Raw genomic sequence first — 22,742 nt, 5'->3', positions numbered from 1 at the left:
TCAAATCTAACTCCTGGCTGACGCAGTATTTTTTTCCAATATCTTTTTCAGATTTCTTTTAATTGACCTCAGCAAATAAGCTCCACCAACCTCCCTTGTGGTACTTGCAGAGTCTAGTATATCTGAATTTCAGCAAGTTGTTTTTCCTAAATTTAACATTACTTAATTTTATTTCATTCTTAATTTCATCACTTCTGTTCAGAGCTCGTAACTCCAAGTTATGTTTTTTCAGTATCATCTTTGAAGGATCTTGGATCTGTTCGTTCTGGGGGAGCGAGTGAAAAGTGTCAAAAGAATATACGTTTCAAAAATGAAATTTTGGGACGTATAGGATTACAAGCAATACCAGATAAACACACATTTGAACATTTGTGATCAGAGCCTAATCCTGTCAATTAGTAAATGCTCTCAGTTGCAAGCACCTTGTAAAACACACCCCGTAATGAATAATGTTACTCTTGGAACAGTAGCCAATTAAATTTGGATAGCTTGTTTGCCAGCACGTTCATACACGTATGTTTGGGGGTGGGGAGGGGTGTTATTCAGCCAGCTCTTTTGACAACCAAGATTCTCGTACAAATATTGCAAAAGAATCAAAACATCAAATGTGATGTTTGACATCAAACATCACATTCAGAGCACAGACAATATTTGGCTGCTCAGCCAACCTTTCTTCCCACTAGCTCCCTTCTTCCTGCTCTCAGCAGAAAGATATCCACTGGGCCATTATTTTTTGTACAGTTTACTTTATTAATGTTCATGAATGGCAAATAAATCTGTGGAATTTAAGAAGTGTTTCACAACCCAAAACAAAGAGCCTTAAATGGATCACAATTTTGTTGCAGGAAATGCTATTCAGCTAGTGCGAGCTGTCAGTATTTTTGACGGTCTGGATTTTGAAATATGTTAGGTAACAAAATCCTTGGTGGGCAGAGGAGCCGAAGTGTAAGCAGCTGACTTAAACAAAGGCAATCTGGAATTAAATTTTCATTCAGTAAGCAGGCTGACCATTATTTGTATTTTCCTGATTGTTTGTTTTTGAAAGCTTTGCAAATGATAAGCTGGTGCATGAAATGCTAACGGTGCTGTGATGTTTCCTGGCCCAGACACCAGCCTTCCATCTTTTTTACTTTAAAATTTTATCCAGCAGGAAAGTAGCTCATCAGATTAACGTAGTGTCTTGTCAAGTTTAGGAAAGCTAGTTGCAAATCTGATGTAAGAAAGACAAAAACAAAAAAACGGAAAAGAGGATGAAAAAATGCATTTCAACATTTCTCTCTCAAAGAACAAATGTGCAATCTGCAGCAAATCTAAATCACAGAGTCAACACTTCCAAGTAATCGGTAGAATTTGTCCTCTAGCCAAGTTATTCTGAGGAGCATAAGCAACATAATAAATGACACTTGCCTCTTTCTAAGACTTATGCATATCATTGCATATTATAAGGTTTTATACATATGGACAGAAAAGCAGATGGATTCAAGAAAACTTATTAAACTTAAGGCTTACTTGCTACAAGTACACACCTGCACTCCAGAAACACTGCCACCAGAGTCCTCAATCACAACAGCCACAAAAGAACAAACTCTGTTGTAACGTATGATAGAATGAGGCTAAAGCCTTAATTTATGGTGTTAGCACCGCCATAAAATACACTGAAGAATCCCACACAATTTTTAATCTCATTTTAATGACTTAAGAGATAACTGTGTTGTAAATCCAAATGAATTATAAAATGATTACACTAATTTCTCAATTGGGCATTCAAAGGTTCTCAAGAATTTTATCAAGTCAACAGAATATTTTAGTATGGTTCACCTCTAGAAAAATATCATTTTCCATTTAATTCCACTATCTTTAGAGTCCTTTATAGATTACCATTATCTTCCTATAGAGTGCAGTTATTCCAACTGTTATGTCCCATAGGTTCTTTTTATATAGCCAGGTCCCTGACTGCTTTGTTTTTTGTAGTCCAGACAAGTACTAAGTGGTTGCTTGAGAAATGTTTGGTTAGATATTTTTAAAGCAGCATATCTACTTCCCCAAAGTTTGGGACTATTCAGATCAAAGAGGACTTTGAATATATACAGAGAGTTTCTACAACCTGAAATTCAGTGTGAAGTTAGATTTAGGAATTTTGTTCAGATCTATCTTTGCTTATTATTTTGAAACATTTATGCGGATAGATGTACTGAACAAGACACCACAGAGCACATAAAATTATAGATTGTTAATCAGGGGAATTTTATTATCTGTCCTTTTTGGAAGTAAATGTAAATGTACGTAAATGAGACAAATATTTCTGCATTTTCATAAGGCATTAAAATTGATTTCCATTTTAACTGTGGGGCACTGCAATTGCAAATAAAGTAGCCTGTCTATAAAAATGACAGTACCTTTTAACACTTGCTTTTCTTCTTGCAGACTTGTCATAAACAAGCACTAAAACTATCTCCAGTCTAACTCTGTGGCATTTCACAGCTCATACACCTGCAACGTTGGCTTACAGTACCTCGCCAGCAAAACACAAGGTGTCACCTCCAACAGCCAGCCATCACAAATTTACCAAATTTATCATCTTTTAAGATGTTCTACAACTTAATACCATTTCAGAGAAAACTGTCTGTCCTGTTTTCCCAAGGGATGGGCAGACATTTAGCAGCTGGGAGAACTGCATGTGCCCAAGACCAGCAAAGGCAGCTGCCTTTCAGTGAGAGGATGCATCCCTCCAAGAGGAGCCCAGGACACATGTGGCACCTCACACCCACCTGTGCTAACTGACACCTCGCCACAAGAAAGCACACCGCGGTGGGAATGCCCTTCACTATCACAAGCGCTCGGCTCTGCGGTGCAGGGAGCTCGCCTCCTAAGGCCAGCAAGAACCCTTATCACGGGTTTCCTCACTTTACTGGGTGGCTTGAACATGCCGAGGCTGAACTGCAGCCTGTGAAGGACGGTAGTAAGCCACCTGTTCAACACAGCCCCAGTAAGTGAACAGGGTCTAATGAATCTCTGCCCCCACCCTTGTCAGTCATCACTTTTCCATTGCACGTCTTCAGGAGTATCACATTCACGATGGTTGTAACACAAATCTCTGCTGAACAGAGGTGAATAGCCACACTCAGCTAAATTATTCAGCAGGTTGGAGTGCACATGGAGCCCCAGTACAAGACTGCTGGTCCAGCTTCTTTGGTCAGCGTAACTGAATTGTCTTGCAGACTCTTTGCAGGGCTGTAAGAATTCGTACCTAGGTAGGACCAAGCTACCACTTAGACTCCTGAATAAAACTGAAGGTAGATGACAACAGGATACAAATCAGCCTGCTATCCAAGCAGACACTTTGATACCAAGTGGCTGTTTAGCCACACCATGACGTACATGAAGTTGCTAAATAACTAGGAATTTGGTCCTATTTCTATTCCTGCATTTAGTGTTGCATCACTAACTGAGAGAGTCCACCTTTATAAGAAAGTATATGTTTTTACAAAGGATGTCAGATCTTTTTAAAACAATTCCAAGATAAAGCAAAGTCCATTTCCAATCCTTGCCAAGATGCAGAGGGAAAAAAAAACTTTAAAGGAGGTGGGAATCTTTAGTAGTTATGTATGTAATCAAGTTTCATGATTTGAACAGGACTTGAAAACGTATGTGACATTTTTGTTAAAGCAAAAAGCAATGTTCTAAGCACACACCACTACAGAAACTCCATGACCTGTGTAAAATTAGTAACTGAACAGTTAAAGATATGTTTTTTACATTTCATTTGCATTGGCTCTGCATTTAAATATTTTCCCATAATGATAATGGGTCATATGCATAGCTTTATATTCAGTAAATTTAAAATAGGAACTGATTTGGCTCCGTATTCTTTCAGCTAAGACTGTAAATATCAGGGTCCTGTCTGCTCTGTATGAATATAAATGGCCTCAGTGGAGTTCTGCCAGTTTATAGCAGCAGAAAATCAAGGCCAGAGGATCAAAGGGTCTTTTCCATAAGAGCAGGGATTTGTTTCCATGCCATCTTCTTCAAAAGGTTCTGAATTATCTGGTGAGTACTTCCCATACTAAAATTATTTTATTTCAGTGGCACTGTGTGTATACAAGTGTATATAATGATACCTTTGTGCATTAATAGAAGTATATTTAGAACTATAATCATGTCTGAGTCAGACAGATTTGCCTGCATCTCTTAATTTCTTCAATTTTTATCTTATTCTTTCACAACCATTATCTCAGCAAATAATTACTCTTCCTTTTATACCCACAAGGAGTAACTCTGAGCAGTAATAATATCCGAGCTTGCACCACAGCCAGCCAAGGAAGCAACCCTTCAGATTCCTGCCCCAGTGGAAGGACTACTACACTTCCCATAAAACTCAAGTAGTTCCTCCCCATAACTCAGGATCCATCAAGACTGTGGAAAGAAACAGTCAGTATCCTTCTGGTAACACCCAAGTAAGCAACAAGTTTAATGCAGATAAGCTCACTGACTGATATGGATGCATATCTCTATTGCACTTTAGACATCAATGAAATCATGAATACAGAGGGATTAGAGAGATGCATCACACAGCCTTCACTTCCAACAGGTTCACCCAACATCAGAGATTTTGCAGTTCAAAATCCTTGTCAGTGTAGTAGGGAGAAAATCCTATTCCCTACTGCAGTAGCCCCTAAGTCGATTCCAAGTAGCACTCAAAGTTTCCTGTTCCATGCATGAGTTTTGCCTTTAATTCTTTTGGAAAACAGGAAAAATGTTTAGAAAAGAGTATAAATAGAAAAGGAGAATGTCCCTCACCAACCCTTGCAGAAAATATTAAATATTAAAGAGAATGCAAGCTACAAGAGGAAAAGACATATATTACTCAGACTCCAAACCACCTCGCAAACACTGAAACAATTCCAGGTAACTAACTCCATGTACGTGTATAAAATTTAACATGCACATAAAGTATGTTCTTAAAAATGGCAACCTGGTAATGGAGAAGAGGAAAATATGCCTCCTCTGTGAAGGATAATCCAATGAAAGGTACAAGCCAAAAACAACCACAGGGGCAGGCAGAAAATGTAGCCTATATTGCCTAATCTCCACTGTGATATTCATCTCTGTTAACAAAGAGCAAAAATCTAACTCATGAGTGGTGTAAATGTAAGTGAATTATCCCCATTTCTCTGCGTAAGATGGATGTCACTAAAGAGTTCCAATTTTGTTGGGTATTCTGCAGCAAAGTGTTTCTTTTTATCAAACGGAACCATATAATGACTATACTGAATGACATTAATGGAGCATAATAGGTACTCTGAACATTTGGTAAGAGAATCATCTGCCTATGAGAGAAGGAACTGAATGGCTGGATGTATCCCTAATGTACAGGGAAAAATTGATAATGAAATGAATAGAAAATGCACATAGAGATTCCAGAGCTGTTTTTGCCTGAAGATCATTATGAATCCCTGGACAAGTTTTCTCATTGACTCTACTGGCAATTGGACTCCAACAGGACTATGAGTTTGTGTGTCTCATACCTTTCTAAAAAAACACACAAAAAAAGTGCCGAATTCATCATTCCACAAACCCACAAAAGTCCACCTTTATTTATGCTTGATTCTTTGTCTGCAGGATAGCAAACTCTGTACACAGAGGTCTCTTAGATTGAAGGTTCCTTACTTTATCTTTGCTATGCATACATACGTTAATGAGGTTGTCTCCCTTATTTTTCTGTTGAGGCTTTTAAAGGCTGACCTTGCTATCTTTGTACAGCAGTTCTCAACTTCCTCCTCCCAGATTTGCTCATGGAGCTCCTCCAGAACTTACTTCTTATCCCTCCCGTTTATACACATTATCTGTGTCTTTCAGAAGATGAATTAATAAACAGATCTGCTCAGGAATTTTTAGCTGAATGTTTCACTGGAAAATTCTAGTTGGATCTGAAGCACTTAATTCAAAATATCTTGGGTTCAACAAAACACTTCATTGAATTCAAATTAATTCACATTTAAAAAAAAAAAACAACCCAGATGTTTCCCAAACAACAGCAGAATCTGCTATACAGCCTATTGTATCAAAAACTGTTTTAACTACAGCACCGGCATGCTTTTGATTGTAGATGTTAAAAATAAATTTCTCATTACCTTCTACCAGCAAGGTCCTATACAGACCAGTTTTTCTATACAACGTACTTGTAGTTTTATATCACTCTCCTTAAACAACTTGTCTGAGACCACTTTCTTTTCTGTTTTTTGTTAATCTCACTCTTAAATTATATCCCCCTAATCAAGGTAAATACCATTCCTCAAAACAAATGCTATTCAGATTTCAGTGGTGCGTGATTATGGTCTACAAAACCACTGATCCAGAAAATTTCCTTTGAAGCATCAAAGCACCTTTCTTTGCTTTTATAAATTGCTGACAATGGAGCAGCCAACCAGCCACAGGGATTTCATCCAGAACCTTTAAACAACTTGTGGTTTTGTCTCTAGTCTGTCCGCTCAGGCACTCTTCCCATATTCATCATGTTAATCACCCACTTCAGAAATAATGGAGATAGACCAAGGACAAAATGTTGGTCCATAAACTTTAGCTAATGCAGTTATACCAGAAAAAGACCAATAATACAATTCACTGTTGTGATGTTAAACCAAGCCTCAACAGCAAAGCTTCTACAGTAAGCTGAAAAAAAATGCATTCTAAACACCTCATAGTGAGAGTACATACTACCTTGTGTCAGAGATGTACACTCTTCTCTCCCACCCCTACTACCTGACCTTTACTCAACTCCAGAGTTTGCTGCATTTCAGTGATGCTGAGTGTAAGCCATAAGCTGGTATTTGGAATCATCTCCTGTAAAAAAATGTAAAATCGGACAGCCTTTCAATGCCAATTCGTTTAATGGATGAGATCACTGGTTTTTCCTCTGTGCGGAAGGCTTTTTGTAGCAGTTCATGTTTTAATTGTTAGGAGTTGCACCATGTCAATTTTGATCAACTCAAAAAGTTTATTGGAAACAGAAATATTTATTTCTCTGCAAAACTGAAGTAACCCAAAAGACAGAGAAAAAAACCCAATGTTCCCAGATTTATTCACTCATATGACTGTATATTTAAGTCTTATAATGACAGGCAAAGAGTTTATAGACTGATTTGTCAGCTGCAAAAGGCTCTTATTTGCATTACTGAAAGAATGAGGTAAAAGGCAGCTTTAGGACTAGCTTTGCGCTAATCAGGAGCTGAGTCAGTACCAAATATAAGCCAGAGTAGCCATAGTGCTATTCTGAATTCCACCAGCTTGTTTTGGTCCTATGGAGCAAAAACTCCAGCACACCTTGCCTGAGCCAATACAGGATTCACTCCGCTCAAGGATTTTTCTACAAAAGGGAATTTAGGGCTGTCATTTGAGACATCCTTCCAACTGCCTTGTACCACCTTGAAAACAACGAAGTAGCTGAGCACTGGGGCCTAAAAATATTAAAGGTCACTGATCTATACAAAAATCCTGTTGGGTTTAGGGACAAACACAGACCTCCTTAGCCAACCTGAATGCCTAAGCAAATCAGTGTACAGACATATAAAAAAGATTGAAATAGTTCCTCTCTGGCTGAAGGGCTACTATAAAAGTAACTCTGGGCAAGCACCATCTTCCTATTCTGTGTTTTCATTAGGACTAGGAGGAGGTACAGGGAAAGGAAACCTCAGGCTCCAAGGCACCTTGGTAGAACAAACAAAAAAATCTCAAGGATGTCATTTACTGGCTACATAGATAAAAACACTAAATAAGGGTACAATGAAGAGCTAGATTTACCCCCTAAAAATGTTATTTCAACAGCACTGCACAGAATGCCTTTGACTCAGTCTTCAGCTCACGCTGACTTGACATCTGTCCCCATTTTCTTCTCTTCAGACAATTCTATAATGGCCTTCAGCTCAGCTTCAGAGAACTTAGGGGTGAGTGCCACATTGTCATAATCAAATTCTTCATCAAGTGAGAATGGTTGAACATCATCCCCTAGTAGCTGTAATGAGGAAAAACAGATACATAAATAATATTGCTGCAAGTGATGATAAGGAAGCTCAAAATATAAACTTCTAATTAATATTTAATTAAACTATTTTTTCTGACTTTAGCACTCTCAGCTGATTAAGCTCTTTTTAAGTAAAAGAATAAATTCAATTATTCAATTTGACCTAATTTAAGCCATTTAATGTGCCCCATTTGTACTGTACTGTATCTCAATGAGTATCATTAGCTAATTTTGCTCAAGGCAAGGAATCTAAAAACCTCCCTTGCACACATCTATTACATTCCTGCCACTTGTAGCTGCAGGGCTGTGGGGATATGGACAAGTTATGTACAGCTATGTTAAATTTCAAAGACAGATTCCATATCTTTAAAATTTGGGCTAGTATCACATAAAGCTTCAGTGTACATGCATCTGATACTAATGTAACATGCTTCCCAGCACATAGTTCCAGCAAAGGAAATGCCTGGAATGAGCAAAATGACACATAATCAATTTTCAGACTCTAATAATTTCTTTTTACCATCTCAGCGATATGCAATTGGCTGGTTTGGATTTCTTGCATGACGAACAGAGAGTCTTACTGCATTTGCCAATATTTGCTTTGTTGACATAGTGTATAACATTTCTGTATTGCTTCTTGTTGAAATATCTCAGAATAAACACTCTGCCTATAAAATAAAATAATGAAAACAAATAACTATGGCAGGCTGCATGCTGATAAGGAACTGCAGGGGGCCATGACACAAAAGTTTTATGGTAAGCAGTTACATAAAATTAATTCCAGAGCTACACAGGAGACACATCTTCACTGCCCAAACTACAGAAATTCTCCTTATCCTTTGAGAAGTTAATATAAAATGTCTAGCAATTTCAATCATGACAAACAGCACAACTCCTCAAGGGCTCTGTGTATCAAAGATTTAAGTACTTCAGTACCAAACCAGGAAAACATTTAAACACATGCTGATTTTTTCAAACTTCTGATGAATCCTCAATTAAGCCAATGACTACTGACGTATCTGAAGTTAAGAATACACTTATTTGTTTTGCTGAAAGGGAGGAAGAACACTCAGCATCTTATGGTCACTGCTCAGTTTAGAAGGCACAGTATCCCACACAATTTCTGGTAACATTTTGTAAGAAGTTGTATTGACACAGTTAATGCCATCTAGTAAGTCAGAGAAGTGGTAGCTGGATTCCTCTCCAATGGCCAGGCACCTGACAGACATGGCAGCAAGTATCTTTCGAGTATCTACATCCTTTATTAATAAACTGTAATATTGCTTGATTGATCAGGAAATATTGTTTCTGGTTTTGTATAATTTTATTAATCATCTGTATTGCTTAACGTTCTAGGGACCTGGCTTACATTGGCTTCAACAGATGCTAGAGCATATAAGTCATCCTAGATGCAGACCTGTAGATCATGGGCATTTATAAATGAGAAAAAGAAACTCTGTAGATAGAGTTGGTCTAGAAAACGGTATTCATTCTGCATGCAAAGATTATCTTGCTTATGTCCATAGACTATCCCAGGTAAACCATTATTAACTTGTATAAATAGCACATTCAAGAAATGTTTACATGAGACAAAGCCTGCACACAAGCTCTCTTTCCCAAGAAGGCTAAGGTCAACTCCTTGACCTCCTCACCATATTCATATCCAGTTTCATCTTTTCCACAGGCAAAGCCTCCTAAAATTCCATGCCATTAAGGGTACCAGCAACTGGGTAACAACTGGTACCAGCAACTGGGGTTTATTACTACTTGTCTTTCCTTTGCAGAAATACAAAACACTCTTCTACAATATGATGCAAGGTGCAAATATTTTTCAGTTAGTTTGGTTGTAACAACATCTATAGGTAACTAAGCTAAGAAGAGTTTAAATTACAGTAAGTCTTCATAGGGATTCTATAAAAAAAAAATCTATTCTTCCTCTGCCAACATAGTTACGGAAAGTATACACACATTCACTATGACCTTGTGTTGTTCCTTCATGTCATTCCAGGAACATTTTATGCATGTGCAGAGAAATACTGGAAAAACTTTTGTTTGAAAAACTCGACCTCAAAATGCTAACTGAAATTAGATGCCAAAGCAGAACATACACAACTTCACTGTTAACAATTTTTCTGTTACCCACTCATTGCACATTTGAAAAGTTTATTCACATTGCATATTTATCAGCGTGCTTCATCTCTCAAACGAGTACTCAAAGGATTCTTTTTTTGCTTCTTCTCCCAAGAAGCCATTCACTTCAACTTTCCATGCAGACAAGCAATCTAAAATTTTTATACTGGAAACTGCAATTTTGATCTATTTCAAAAGGAAGACTTTTTGCAACAGAACACTGAATCCTCTGAGCTGATCAAGTTATTATCTTGTTATTTTTGCCTAAGGAGCTGAGAGAAATATGTGAATTTCAGGTGTCTAATTTAACATCTAATTGACACCTTTTTGAGAGCTCTCTGGGAATAGAATTTTGCTCTATTAGAAAACTGCCAGTTTGCTTAAGATTGTGTCCGTGATTTACCCTCTGAAGAAAAAATCATTTTCATTTACAGTTCCTGCATGTCCAAATTAAAGAGGAAAATAATGTAATGTTCATATTAATAACAGAAGTATTTTGCTAGAGGCTGTTTTACAAAATAATGTTGTAAATAAAATACCTTAAAGTTGAGACTTTCAAAAGTCTATTAATAATTGGCAACTCAGTTTTTTTCGTTAATCTGTGTGGAGTTACAGTTAACTGAACAGCTTGTCTCTGTCCTTCTTAAAACCTTTATTTCTGAGTAATTATGGCACTCTATGATTCACTTGTTCAAATTACGTAAAGGAGGCACATACACTCAGCAATGATTTCATTGTATACTCAAGGGAAAACTTACTAGTTCAGTAACAAGAAATAAAAAGCGGGGGGGAGGCATGTACGCTATTATCTCATATAAGCTTAATATATACTGGGGTACTTGGGACAAAAAAAAAAGTTTGTCTTGAGCTTGGGGCACTGGCTTGGCAGTCAATAAATCCTGACCAATTTTCCACTTCTGCTTCATCATTCTGGACAAGTCACTCAATCTCTGTGTCTTTACTGGCCTCTGAGAAGATGTAACTCTTCCATCTTCTTTCACTTAGTCAATCCTGTCTTTAAGTTCTTCCTTGTTCTTGTTGCATTTATGCATAGCACTTAGCAGAAACAAACCTCAGTTGAGGCCTATCAGTAAAACCTTAAACTAAAGGAACTCAATGGAAGCTGTGTTTTAGGTTATAGATGCTGCCATTCCACAGATAAAGATAAAATGATAGGCATGGTAAATACTTTTCTGAATGCTCAAACTAAAGACAAACAACGGAGAACAGAAGGGTAGAATTCATCTTTCCTAATCCCAGCCATATAAAAATTAGGCTTCTAGATTAAGGTAGTCAATTAACCAAAAAAGACTCAGCCTGAGAGTCAGCCTGTGGACAGAGATGTATTACATCTTAGGACAAATGCCTACAGCAAGTGGGATGAATTACTTCCTGGAGGTGCTTATCTCTCCTTCTTGATGACAGAAGGACTAAATTAGACTAAATTTAAAGCTGAAGTTAGGTGAGATGAACCCCACTTTGAATGCATGTTTATAGTGAGTGGATGGAAAATATGCATTCAGCTGCACTCGTATGTATGCAGGGGGGGAAATAAGGACAAATAAAGACCCTAGGAAGCAGATGTTAAGACATACTGTTAATTAAAAAAACTATGAAGTCTTTCATGAAAGAAAGTATTAAGTAGAAATAAATGAGAGAATAACTATCTGGGTAGGGAAGGTAAATGTTCTGTGATAATGTACTTCAACCATGGAGTGAATGCTGTTGCAATTTGCAGTGGCCTGTGGGAGGTCATGTACGCTGCACTGTCGATACTGAAATCCAGGAATATCTAAAACCCGGGAAGAAAGATGAAGCAACATCAGTGGACACCACAAATAATTTGCTGTGTCATTCACTAAGCCTCTTCCCAACAGCTTTTGACAGAAAAACATTTTCAGGTAAGTTGTTCTTAACAATTAGTCAAGTTATACGCTGGGTCTTAGCAGAGCTTCTTTTTTTAAACTTTCCCTAGCAATACGTACAGAAATATACACCTTCCCCTAAAGTCCTTCACAAATATGTCCATAGCATAGACATTTGACATCCTACATTGCACTATTAAGCTTGTTTATTTTTCATAGGAATGGTTTTCCATCCTCTATGAAAACCGACTAGGCAGCCACATTCTGTTGCTCTTCCCTAACAGATTTGTTTTGATGGACAGAGAACAGTCTCATTTCAAAGCAGGGATGTCTCCAGGAGGGCAGACTTTGGCCTGTTTAGGACCCTGGTTGACAGAGTCCCTTGGGAGGCAGTCCTGAAGGGCAAAGGAGTCCAGGAAGGCTGGACATTCTTCAAGAAGGAATCTTAAAGGTGCAGGAGCAGGCCGTCCCTATGTGCTGAAAGATGAGTCGGCAGGGAAGGAGACCAGCCTGGCTGAACAGAGAGCTTTGGCTGGAACTCAGGAAAAAAAAGGAGAGTTTATGACCTTTGGAAGAAGGGGCAGGCAACTCAGGAGGACTACAAAGGCGTCGTGAGGTTATGCAGGGAGAAAATTAGAAGGGCCAAAGCCCAACTAGAACTTAATCTGGCTACTGCCGTAAAAGACATAAAAATGTTTCTATAAATATATTAACAACAAAAGATGGGCTAAGGAGAATCTCCATCTTTTATTGGATGCAGAGGGAAACACAGTGACAAAGGATGAGGAAAAGGCTGAGATACTTAATGCATTCTTTGCTTCAGTCTTTAATAGTAAGACCAGTTGTTCTCAGGGTACCCAGCCCCCTGACAGGGACAGGGAGCAGGATGAAGCCTCCATAATCCAAGGGGAAATGGTTAACGACCTGCTACACCACTTAGAATTACACAAGTCTATGGGGCCAAGGGTACTGAGGGAGCTGGTGGAAGTGCTCACCAAGCCACTTTTAATCCTTTATCAGCAGCCCTGGCTAACCAGGGAGGTCCCCGTTGACTGGAGGTTAGTAAATGTGACACCCATCTACAAGAAGGGCCAGGAGGATCTGGGGAACTACAGGCCTGCCAGTCTGACCTCGGTGCCAGTGAAGGTTATGGAGAAGATCACCTTGAGTGCCATCACACGGCACATACAGGACAACCAGGTGATCAGGCCCAGTCAGCATGGGTTTATGAAAGGCAGGTCCTGCTTGACCAACCTGATCGCCTTCTATCACCAGGTGACCCGCCTAGTGGATGAGGGAAAGGCTGTGGATGTTGGTTACCTGGACTTCAGTAAAGCCTTTGACACCGTTTCCCACAGCATTCTCCTAGAGAAGCTGGCTGCTCATGGCATGGACAGGCATACTCTTCGCTGCGTAAAAAACTAGCTGGATGGCCGGGCCCAGAGAGTTGTGATTAATGGAGTTAAATTGAGTTGGCGGCCGGTCACAGGTGGTGTTCCCCAAGGCTCAGTATTGGGGCCAGTTCTATTTAATATCTTTATCAATGATCTGAATGAGGGGATCGAGTGCACCCTCAGTAAGTTTGCAGACAACACCAAATTGAGCAGGACTGTTGATCTGCTTGAGGGTAGAAAGGTTCTACAGAGGGATCTGGGCAGGCTGGATCGATGGGCTGAGGCCAACTGTATGAGATTCAACAAGGCCAAGTGCCAGGTCCTGCACTTGGGTCACAACAACCACATGCAACGCTACAGGCTTGGGGAAGAGTGGTTGGAAAGCTGCCCAGCAGAAAAGGACCTGGGGGTGCTGGTTGACAGCCAGCTGAATATGAGCCGGCAGTATGCCCAGATGGCCAAGAAGGCCAATAGCATCCTGGCTTGTATCAGAAATAGTGTGGCCAGCGGGACTAGGGAAGTGATCATCCCCCTGTACTCGGCACTGCAAGGCCGCACCTTGAACACTGTGTTCAGTTTTGGGCCCCTCGCTATGAGAAAGACATTGAGGTGCTGGAGCGTGTCCAAAGAAGAGCAATGAAGCTGGTGAAGGGTCTAGAGAACAAGTCCTGTGAGGAGCAGCTGAGGGAACTGGGGTTGTTTAGTCTGGAGAAAAGGAGGCTCAGGGGAGACCTGAAAGTAGGTTGCAGCGAGGTGGGTGTCAGTCTCTTTTCCCAAGTAACAAGTGATAGGATGAGAGGAAATGGCCTCAGGTTGCTCCAGGGGAGGTTTAGATTTATCCAATCTAATTTTCCAATTTATTAGGAAAAATTTCTTCACTGAAAGAGTTATCAAACATTGGAAAATGCTGCCCAGGGAAGTGGCTGAGTCACCATCCCTGGAGGTTATTTAAAAGACGTGTAGATGTGGCACTTAGGGACATGGTTTAGAGGTGGACTTGGCAGTGGTAAGTTTACGGTTCGACTTGATGATGTTAAGGGTCTTTTCCAACCTAAATGATTCTATGATTCTATTCCAGGGAAAATCTTTTTCTCCTCCTAAACAAGTCCTGCCATAAGCAATGCAAGACTTAATTTTCAAGGCAATGGCAATTTGAAGTACTGAGGGATTTTAAAATGGACCTATTCAGTCTTGACAGTTCTAAAAATCAGGCCACAGTTATATTATCTAAATAAAGGCACAAATATGTGTATAATTCAGGGGAAAGACTGTCTTCATCTTGAGTAGCCTGGCATCAACCAGTTGTGAAAATCGTAAGTCTTTCTTCTTGAAAAATGCAGCAACCCTTAACCAATGTAATAATACTCAGTTTCTCTTTCATAACCCAACTTGTCCTCAAATGGAAATGAATTTTGCATGCAGTGGGATCTTCATCTATTTTTCATGAATTATAGTTTAAAGAGTCATATGCAATCCTTTATGAACACTGCAGGCTGCTACAACCTTCCTTCTTCCTTGGTTTTAAACAGAAGTTATCAAATGAGAAAACTATAAAATCCCATTCTAGGGGTTTTTTTGTGTGTGCCAGTGGATATTTCTCAAGGCAAAAACCTTGAATTATGTCAATCCTTAGGGAAAAGAGTATTTTTATTCACAGAATGGTGGGAATTAAAGCTCGAAAGGTCATTTTAGAACATTTACTTTTTCCCAAAGCAGACTTGTTCCTTATAGTAAAGAGTTTATTGCAAAGAACTAAACACAATTGAGCTCAGGAAAGGAGGCACCATATGCACTGCTATAACATCAATCCTTCACTGGTCACGCTTCATTTATAAACTTGATTTAAGCCTCATGGGACATCAATAAGTATATGAAACTATCAAAACTGGCCCATTTTAGCTGGAAGCTAACCTCAGCTTCTATTACAATGATCAGGCAGGGGAAAAGAGTGGTGAAGAATTCTCTGCAATAGGAACATCCCCAAAAGTTAATGCTCACACTGACTATTTGGATAGGAAGCTTAATGACTTAAAATAAGCCTGTGAGCAATCCACACCTTCTGTTCCAGTTTGAAAAGAACTGAAATTCTGAGGGAAAATGGCAATTCTAAATTAAAGCTTGTATTGATTGTGTCTGATTAAAAGACTCAGACTCCATAATGCAAACCTCTCCAGACCTACACAATGCAGATCCTCAGCAGCATCTTGCTACTACTCATTTCCAAGAGGACAAATCCCAATTCTGATTACAATATATTCTAAAACCTTTTTTTCTTTTAAATGTCACATTAAAGGGATCTTTAATGACCTCCTTGTTGCAGAAGATGGTTCCTATATTCAGCCCAATGAGAACTGCGGGATGTTGTAAGATGATGAGATCACTGGAAAATTAAATGGCCCACCATTCTACGTAAGTAATGATTTGTTAAAAGTTCAGGAAATGCAAGAGTTTACTTGAATATTCTGTGAGTTATACCAATTAAATATTAAAAAGCCCATATACAGTTTGAAGTATTGATGTACACATTTTGAAAATGTAGGATTATATAGAAGGAGCGTGCAAGATAAAATGGTACCTTTCTATTAGAGTGTTTATCTCAATTCTTAATGTATTTAAGAATTCATTAATAATTTAAAAATTAATAATGTGATTTGTTAACTCATAGCAGTTCCACACACTCCATCTATATCCCTCTGTTCTTGTGGAAATAACGCTAGAAGCCAATAGGTTGAAAAAAACACCCCAAACCCCCAGTGTTTAAATAAATAAATCTGACCTCATACCTCTTGGGCTTTGCTGTCCGATGGCTGTGGAACTGACAAGGTTCTGAACTTCAGTTGAACAGGCTTATCAAAAAAGGGTGTACGGTCATTCACTGTCTGTTCCACCTCTCCTGGGAGAACTAATGACCCTGCTGAATAAAAAATAGCCAACTTTACCCTTCCATTCAATGTATAAATTAGCAAAATCCTGTGTAAAATCCTGTAGTGCTCGGACACAGGCAGAAGCTTGTTAGTCAAAGTGTGCTGTACTTATTGTTGCATAATATATAATATAGGCAGCTATCTTTAAAACAGATCCATGCAGTCCTGAGCTAAAATCTAGATAATAAAATATACTATACTAAGGAAAAATCAAACTTTGTTGAAGATAGACAGGTAGCTCTTCTTTCTTGAGGACACTGAATTAAAAATCTGGATGGAGACGTTCCTAAACTCAGAGAACACCTGAGATTAGATTCATCTCTTTCACAACAAAGAAGGAAGGTCCTGAGCAGAGATGTCTACAGTAGGAGCTACAAAATAGCAGACTGAATCCTGGTCTTGCCATTGATTAGCTGGGCAGTCTCATTCAATTCTCTTTTGCTAGAGTTTCACCACCTGTACGTTAGGCATAAAGAATCTTTGCAAAGCATGTTAACATGACTCTCCAAAACATTAAATAAAAATACCTGGTAGAAGTACTAATATTCCCCACTACAGTGCCAGATGACTCTCTTGTCCAAGGATGTTTCATGGATTTTTGTTCCTCCCTGAGCTTTCCAAAAAGAGGTACTTAAGAGGACTTCCCTATATCTGGGACATAGGAACATGTAACCTTTCCACACGGGCAGGATTTGGTCCACAGTTCACAAATGCACAGACTTTCTGAATCTCTTTTCCTTCACATACTTAAGCAAAATGTTCATACTGGGAACAGTGGGTTTGCTTTCTGTGACAGCTCAGAAGGATATGCCTTAGGTTTAGAAATATCTTTTAACATGAATCAATCTCAGCTCTGCTACAGCACAGATGTGTCCATCTTGTCTCAGAAATGTTTTTATGAAGGAACTTAAGGGGACCATATGTCTTGCAATTTAGTCAAAGGATTATATAAATCTACCTACTATTTTTACTGGCTGATACACAAGTTTCTTTACAGCTTTATACTACATTTTAGTAGTTGGATTTCCTCTTGAATTCTCAGAATAAATTTTCAAAGTGTTGCTTAAGTGTTAGTTAATGGAATCAACAAAAGGGTACATAGATCCAGGGTGAAAAGGAAGAAGTGGCAATTTATCTCTACCTGCACACTTTTACCATAGTAGTGGAGTTACAGACCTCTCATTCTCCTGTAAATCTGCATTTGAAAATAATTATTTCCTAGCTAGGCCTTCGTAAAAAATCCACGATCAAATTCTTCATTTAGTTTTCTTCTGGGAATTGTGTACTATTGCAAAGCCAGCAGGGCTTTGGACTTGTAAAGTAGATTGTTCTTTAAAAAAGAGCTGAATTCATTCCCTTGGGTATCTCATTCCTGGATTTTTGTCTTTTGGTTCATGATTCATGTATAAGTGGTTTCCAGTTTTCACCACTATTCTCTTGGTTGCTTATATCTTCTATCTCTAGTCATCTATGTGCCTTCAGTACTTGTTCTCAGCATAGCATCTGACCTTATTCTGCATCAGTTATATGAGAGAGCTTTCTGAAAAGAACAGTGCAGTCCACAGGTATATATGCTATGTCTTCACATGCTCTGCAATAGCTTTTTTCGATCTTTTATAACTTGGGTCAAAACTAGTTGTAGGACAGAAGGAAGATGTGAATGCTCATTTAAAGGCAACGGCATCTTCCACTATTGTTTCAAACTTGCACCCTAAATATATACCCTCACTGAAGGAAGGAAAGCCTGTACATCAGGAGGTTTGTATCACCTCCTGATATAAACACCAATTATTTCTGTACTAAGAGCTTCCCCCCACAACGGACCAATCTGTGGAGAGAAGATGAGGAGGAAGCACTGTTATGCAACAGTCTGGCAATGGCTCAGAAAGACAACTCTTAAAAATTAGGATAACAGAAGGAAATTTATTTTTGCTTTTAGCAAGAAGTGCTTGTCATACTCAGAATGTCAATTCCAGTATTTTAAGGTTCATTAGGAATGCAAACAACATTTCAAATTCCCTTCAGTCACCCCATAAGAATGTGGTAATCAACCTTTGTTTGCCAGTAGACATGCCAGAAATGAGCTTTGTCTCTCTATCCTGGCTGCATGACAGCATTATGAAAGTCTAATCGGTAAATGCTGCTTTCCCTGATAATGTTTAATCAAGAAACTCCTTCAGAGAGAAAAATTAGGAAGTTTTGACAGTCCTCCTTCTCAGTGCGAGCTCCCAAAGGAACTGTAGGCTATTGTAAGTTCTAGCCAGTATCTCACAGCTGGTTTAGGCTGATGCTGCAGCACTAGTAGATGATGATCCTAATTAAGCTGCTAATTATGTTCTCCGTGGAGGTGATTAATTAGCAACAGAAAATCCTTGGATACTGCCAATGGCACTGTATATAGAGATAACTGAGCAGGCAGTGATATCAAAAATCTGAGAAGAGATTTTGAAATGCACCTCTCTTCATACCATGAAGAATCAACTTCCTGGATGATATGGCAGTGAACTCTGATGATTTTACTCAAGTCCAGCATACTTTAATGAGGGTGTATTTGGAAACTGATCAATTCCCTTCTCTTTAGTCCCTCCCCCCCACATGATAGACCCACAGAAAGTGATTACTAAATCTGTGAACACTTCTGAGTTGGGGATTTTTGCTCATTGTGTACCATCGACATTAATTATAAGTACAGAAAAAAAGAATCTATTGGCACAAACTCGATTTGAACTTTCAAGAGTGAAGAAGTTCAAAGTCTTGTCTAAAACTTTAGCTTTACTGTAGCCAAATGATGCCCAGCTATACATACACTAACACTTTCAGATGCTACATTTCACAAAAATGCTGTTGATGGGGAGCTGAGGAGGGAGGTAGTGATAACGAAAAAAGCTTAAAAGCTAAATTTTGCTGTCTCCTCTGATTCTCAGGCTTCAGGCTGTTAGCCCCGAAGAGCTGCCTAGTGTGAAATCATCTCAAGGCAGTGTTAAAAGGATTGCAGAGACTGGAGGAGAAAAAAAGAAAGAGATTCACCAGCTGGGGGGAGCCCTATACCTGAAAAAATCCACATAATTTAACTCTGAATCCTCTTCCTCAACCCGATTTTTCTGGATGTAAATATAGGCTCAAAATATAAATGGAAAGGCATAGATTATGGAAAATAACAGATATTGATATAATTTCCCTAAAGAATTATTTAAATAATCAAATAGTTAAGCTTGGCCTCAGCTTCAAAGTAACTGAGTCACTTGGGTTCTCCTCAACCTCTGTGGGGTAACAGAGAACTGGGACTTTGAAAAGACAAGTTTACAGTACCTCAGGGCTCCAAGCCAGATTAGGATGAGACTCTGATATCCTTGCCTATGCAGTCTCACCCATACATTTAATTAGTCCTATTGTAATTTTCTCTTGTATTTAAAAAATAGCATACTGAAGGTCTCTAGACATGCTTTCTACATATTTTGTACTTTATACAAATATTACCTATTATTACCTAACTATCCTTTGAGCCCTGCAGCAAGTGATTTGTCACCAGTCCTGGAAAGGAATTCTGTTGCCAAAACATAGGTACTAGGCATTCTCCATCCATCCCTGGAGAAAGCCTGATCATCTCTATTGTTGCCTTAAGCTACTTACAGTTACAGATTAAATTCAGTGAGAAAGAGCAACTAAGCAGTCCACCATACACATGCTGTCTACACGAAGCATTAAAGCTATGGTTTAGGGCAGCAATTTTACTTTGCCCATCATGGTTTACTGTGCCAAAGTCCCACAATGCAAAGCATTACCCTGGTTTCAGGCTTTCAGCCCAGTGCTGCCTAATGAAAACAGCTACAATGAATTTGCATACTGGCCAAATCTATGGGCTGCTTTTTTTTTGTAAGAAGCAGCTGTATTCATTCACACCTTAAAAGACATTGGACTTAGGAAAATAAGTTGGGGGGAAAAAAAAAAAGAGAAAATACCCACTAGAATGATTCTTCCAGGACATCTCCCAAAAAGCATTGGTTTAGATGGGATGTTTTAACACCTATTTTCTATCATGCTTTTCACACTGTCAACTTTGAGCCACTTCCCCTTAAGTGTGAATATTTATTGTATTAATGTACTGTTGTTAACTCGGCTAACTGATCTGCCCTTTAAAGCTAAATGACGTACAGAGATACTGAACTGTTGCCAATAACAAGTAGAGATAAAAGCTTGTTGTAATTATCCTAGCAAGGTATGACATTTTTCACTGGGTGTCGTAGCTTATTTTGCTGATATGAAGTCTTAAATCTATCATTCGTTCTGACATACAAGTGGCAGCATTTAAAAAGGCCAGCAACAGAACGTCTTTCAAATTTGTGTCACACTTCGCCTCACTTATAAACTAACTGGAATTCTTCAGAATTAATCCTTTATTAAAGTGGTCAATAGGGATATTATTTTACATTACTTTATTATTACAAACAATAGAAGCGACACCATTTTATACTTTAATTTGCATTTTGTTGCTATAGTTTCTACAGGAGTAAGATTATACCTCTTTTATTATGAAGCCTATCAAGTGGATTTTGACATGTAAGACAACTATCAAACTATAAGTCCTATTTCCTCCACTTAGGAGTCAAGGGGAAATTTTTCATCTTGACTCAACAACGATCTCCACTGAAGAAGCCCTGGGCAAGACCCAGGCTGTGGGTTTCCCAGATATAAATTTGGATGCTGTTCACTTTCCTTACAGAGTTTAAAAGGAATAATTAGCTTCTGGCTATGCAGTGTTTCGATGTTATAAAATACAATCTAAATTCTTAATGTTGTTAGTGAGCACTGTTAATTGCTTAGGGGTTGATACGACTTCTTTCTGCACTGAGGCAGTCTGTGCAGGGACTTTGCGCAGGGAGTGCTGTCTCATGGGAAGAGCTGAGGAGAGCAGAGATTGAAAGCCAAATCAAATGTCACATAAAAAGCGAGTAGTTAGCACACTGATAATCTACAGTAGTGGTGGTATAATGTTATGTTTATTGTTTTTATAATCACCAATAAAAACACTAACTGAAAGGTTTTCCCAATGTGGCTTGCATAAAGTGCTATTCAGACAGCACAAGCAGATGAGCATTTTTGTAATTCTCATCTTATTCCAATGCAGTCTGTTTTACTAGGGGTTTCTAAATGTATGTGATTAACATTTACTCTTGCACACACACAAATACACAGAAATGACTGAAAAGCCTGGAGAGAGGCAAGGTCTGGCATGGTCCAGAAAGTGGCGAGCTATCCCCAAGCTCTGGCAGAGCTCTTCTTTCCTTACTGCCCTGCTTGGTATTTTAGTGTTGGGCTTATTTCTCATCATCCTATTTGTGGCCTGTTTTGAACTAGAGATATCTAACAATACTTCCATGAACTAGATATAGACAATTCTTATTTCATTATGAGTCAAGTGAAATGTGGGTTTAGGCTTCCACCAGTGAGCCCCAGGGTTTTTTAATAAATATTACCGGAATTCAAGACATAAACACAGAACAATGTCCTACAAAGGGAAAAAAGGGCACATATGAACACTACACTCAAAAGAAATCTTTGATGTCTGTACCTGATACAGGACTGCTTTCTTACTCCCTCCTTCCTGAAATGCCCAGGTTGGAGAAAGAATATTTGCTGTAAACCTGACTTATGTTGGTTTATTACCAACATAATAGTAGGTTCGAAGGGGGAAGGGGATAAAACCAGGCTCACTAGAGATGAGCCTACGGGTAGCATGCCAATGCTGCGGGCGAAATCAATAGCCCAGCTCAAGTGCATCTACACCAATGCACGCAGCATGGGTGGCAAGCAGGAGGAGCTGGAAGCCATTGTGCAGTGGGAGAGATATGACTTAGTCGCCATCACAGAAACATGGTGGGGTGACTCTCGTGATTGGAGTGCTACAATGGATGGCTATAAACTCTTCAGAAGGGACAGGCGAGGAAGGAGAGGCGGTGGGGTGGTCCTGTATGTTAGGGAGTGTTTCGATTGTATAGAGCTCAACGATTGTGATGATGATACGGTCGAGTGTTTATGGGTAAGGATGAGGGGGAAGACCAACAAGGCAGATATCCTGCTGGGAGTCTGTTATAGACCACCCAACCAGGATGAAGAGGCGGATGAAGCATTCCACAAGCGGCTGGCAGAAGTCTCACAATCGCTAGCCCTTGTTCTTGTGGGGGACTTCAACTTCCCAGACGTCTGCTGGAAATACAACACAGCAGAGAGGAAACAGTCTACGAGGTTCCTGGAGTGTGTGGAAGACAACTTCCTGACACAGCTGGTAAGGGAGCCTACCAGGGGAGGTGCCTCGCTCGACCTGCTGTTTACAAACAGAGAAGGACTGGTGGGAGATGTGGTGGTCGGAGGCCGTCTTGGGCTTAGCGACCATGAAATGATAGAACTCTCAATT

The 22,742-nt window shown here is 39.2% G+C and overlaps 1 protein-coding gene across 7 annotated transcripts in view; it reads right to left on the bottom strand.

The window, feature by feature from the left end:
• IFTAP (intraflagellar transport associated protein) overlaps positions 1 to 22,742 on the bottom strand; it is a 62,313-nt gene that overhangs the window by 7,274 nt on the left and 32,297 nt on the right. For 4 of the 7 annotated variants that reach the window (XM_076344381.1, XM_076344380.1, XM_076344382.1 and 1 more), the window contains 2 exons: positions 16,190 to 16,320; positions 1,671 to 8,008 (listed from right to left, as the gene is read on the bottom strand). In XM_076344381.1, coding sequence (XP_076200496.1) covers positions 7,856 to 8,008; positions 16,190 to 16,320 — 284 coding nt within the window. In that variant the 3' untranslated portion in view covers positions 1,671 to 7,855. Of the gene's footprint in view, positions 1 to 1,670; positions 8,009 to 8,540; positions 8,686 to 16,189; positions 16,321 to 22,742 lie in introns of those variants that run through there. The other 3 variants (XM_076344383.1, XM_076344386.1, XM_076344385.1) reach the window with 3 other exon arrangements.

Source organism: Aptenodytes patagonicus, chromosome 7 (genome assembly GCF_965638725.1).
Source record: "Aptenodytes patagonicus chromosome 7, bAptPat1.pri.cur, whole genome shotgun sequence".
In the NCBI taxonomy this organism is placed as follows: Eukaryota; Metazoa; Chordata; class Aves; order Sphenisciformes; family Spheniscidae; genus Aptenodytes; species Aptenodytes patagonicus.
The sequence above is the reverse complement of the archived record's forward strand: the minus strand, read 5'-3'. Positions and strand labels throughout refer to the sequence as shown.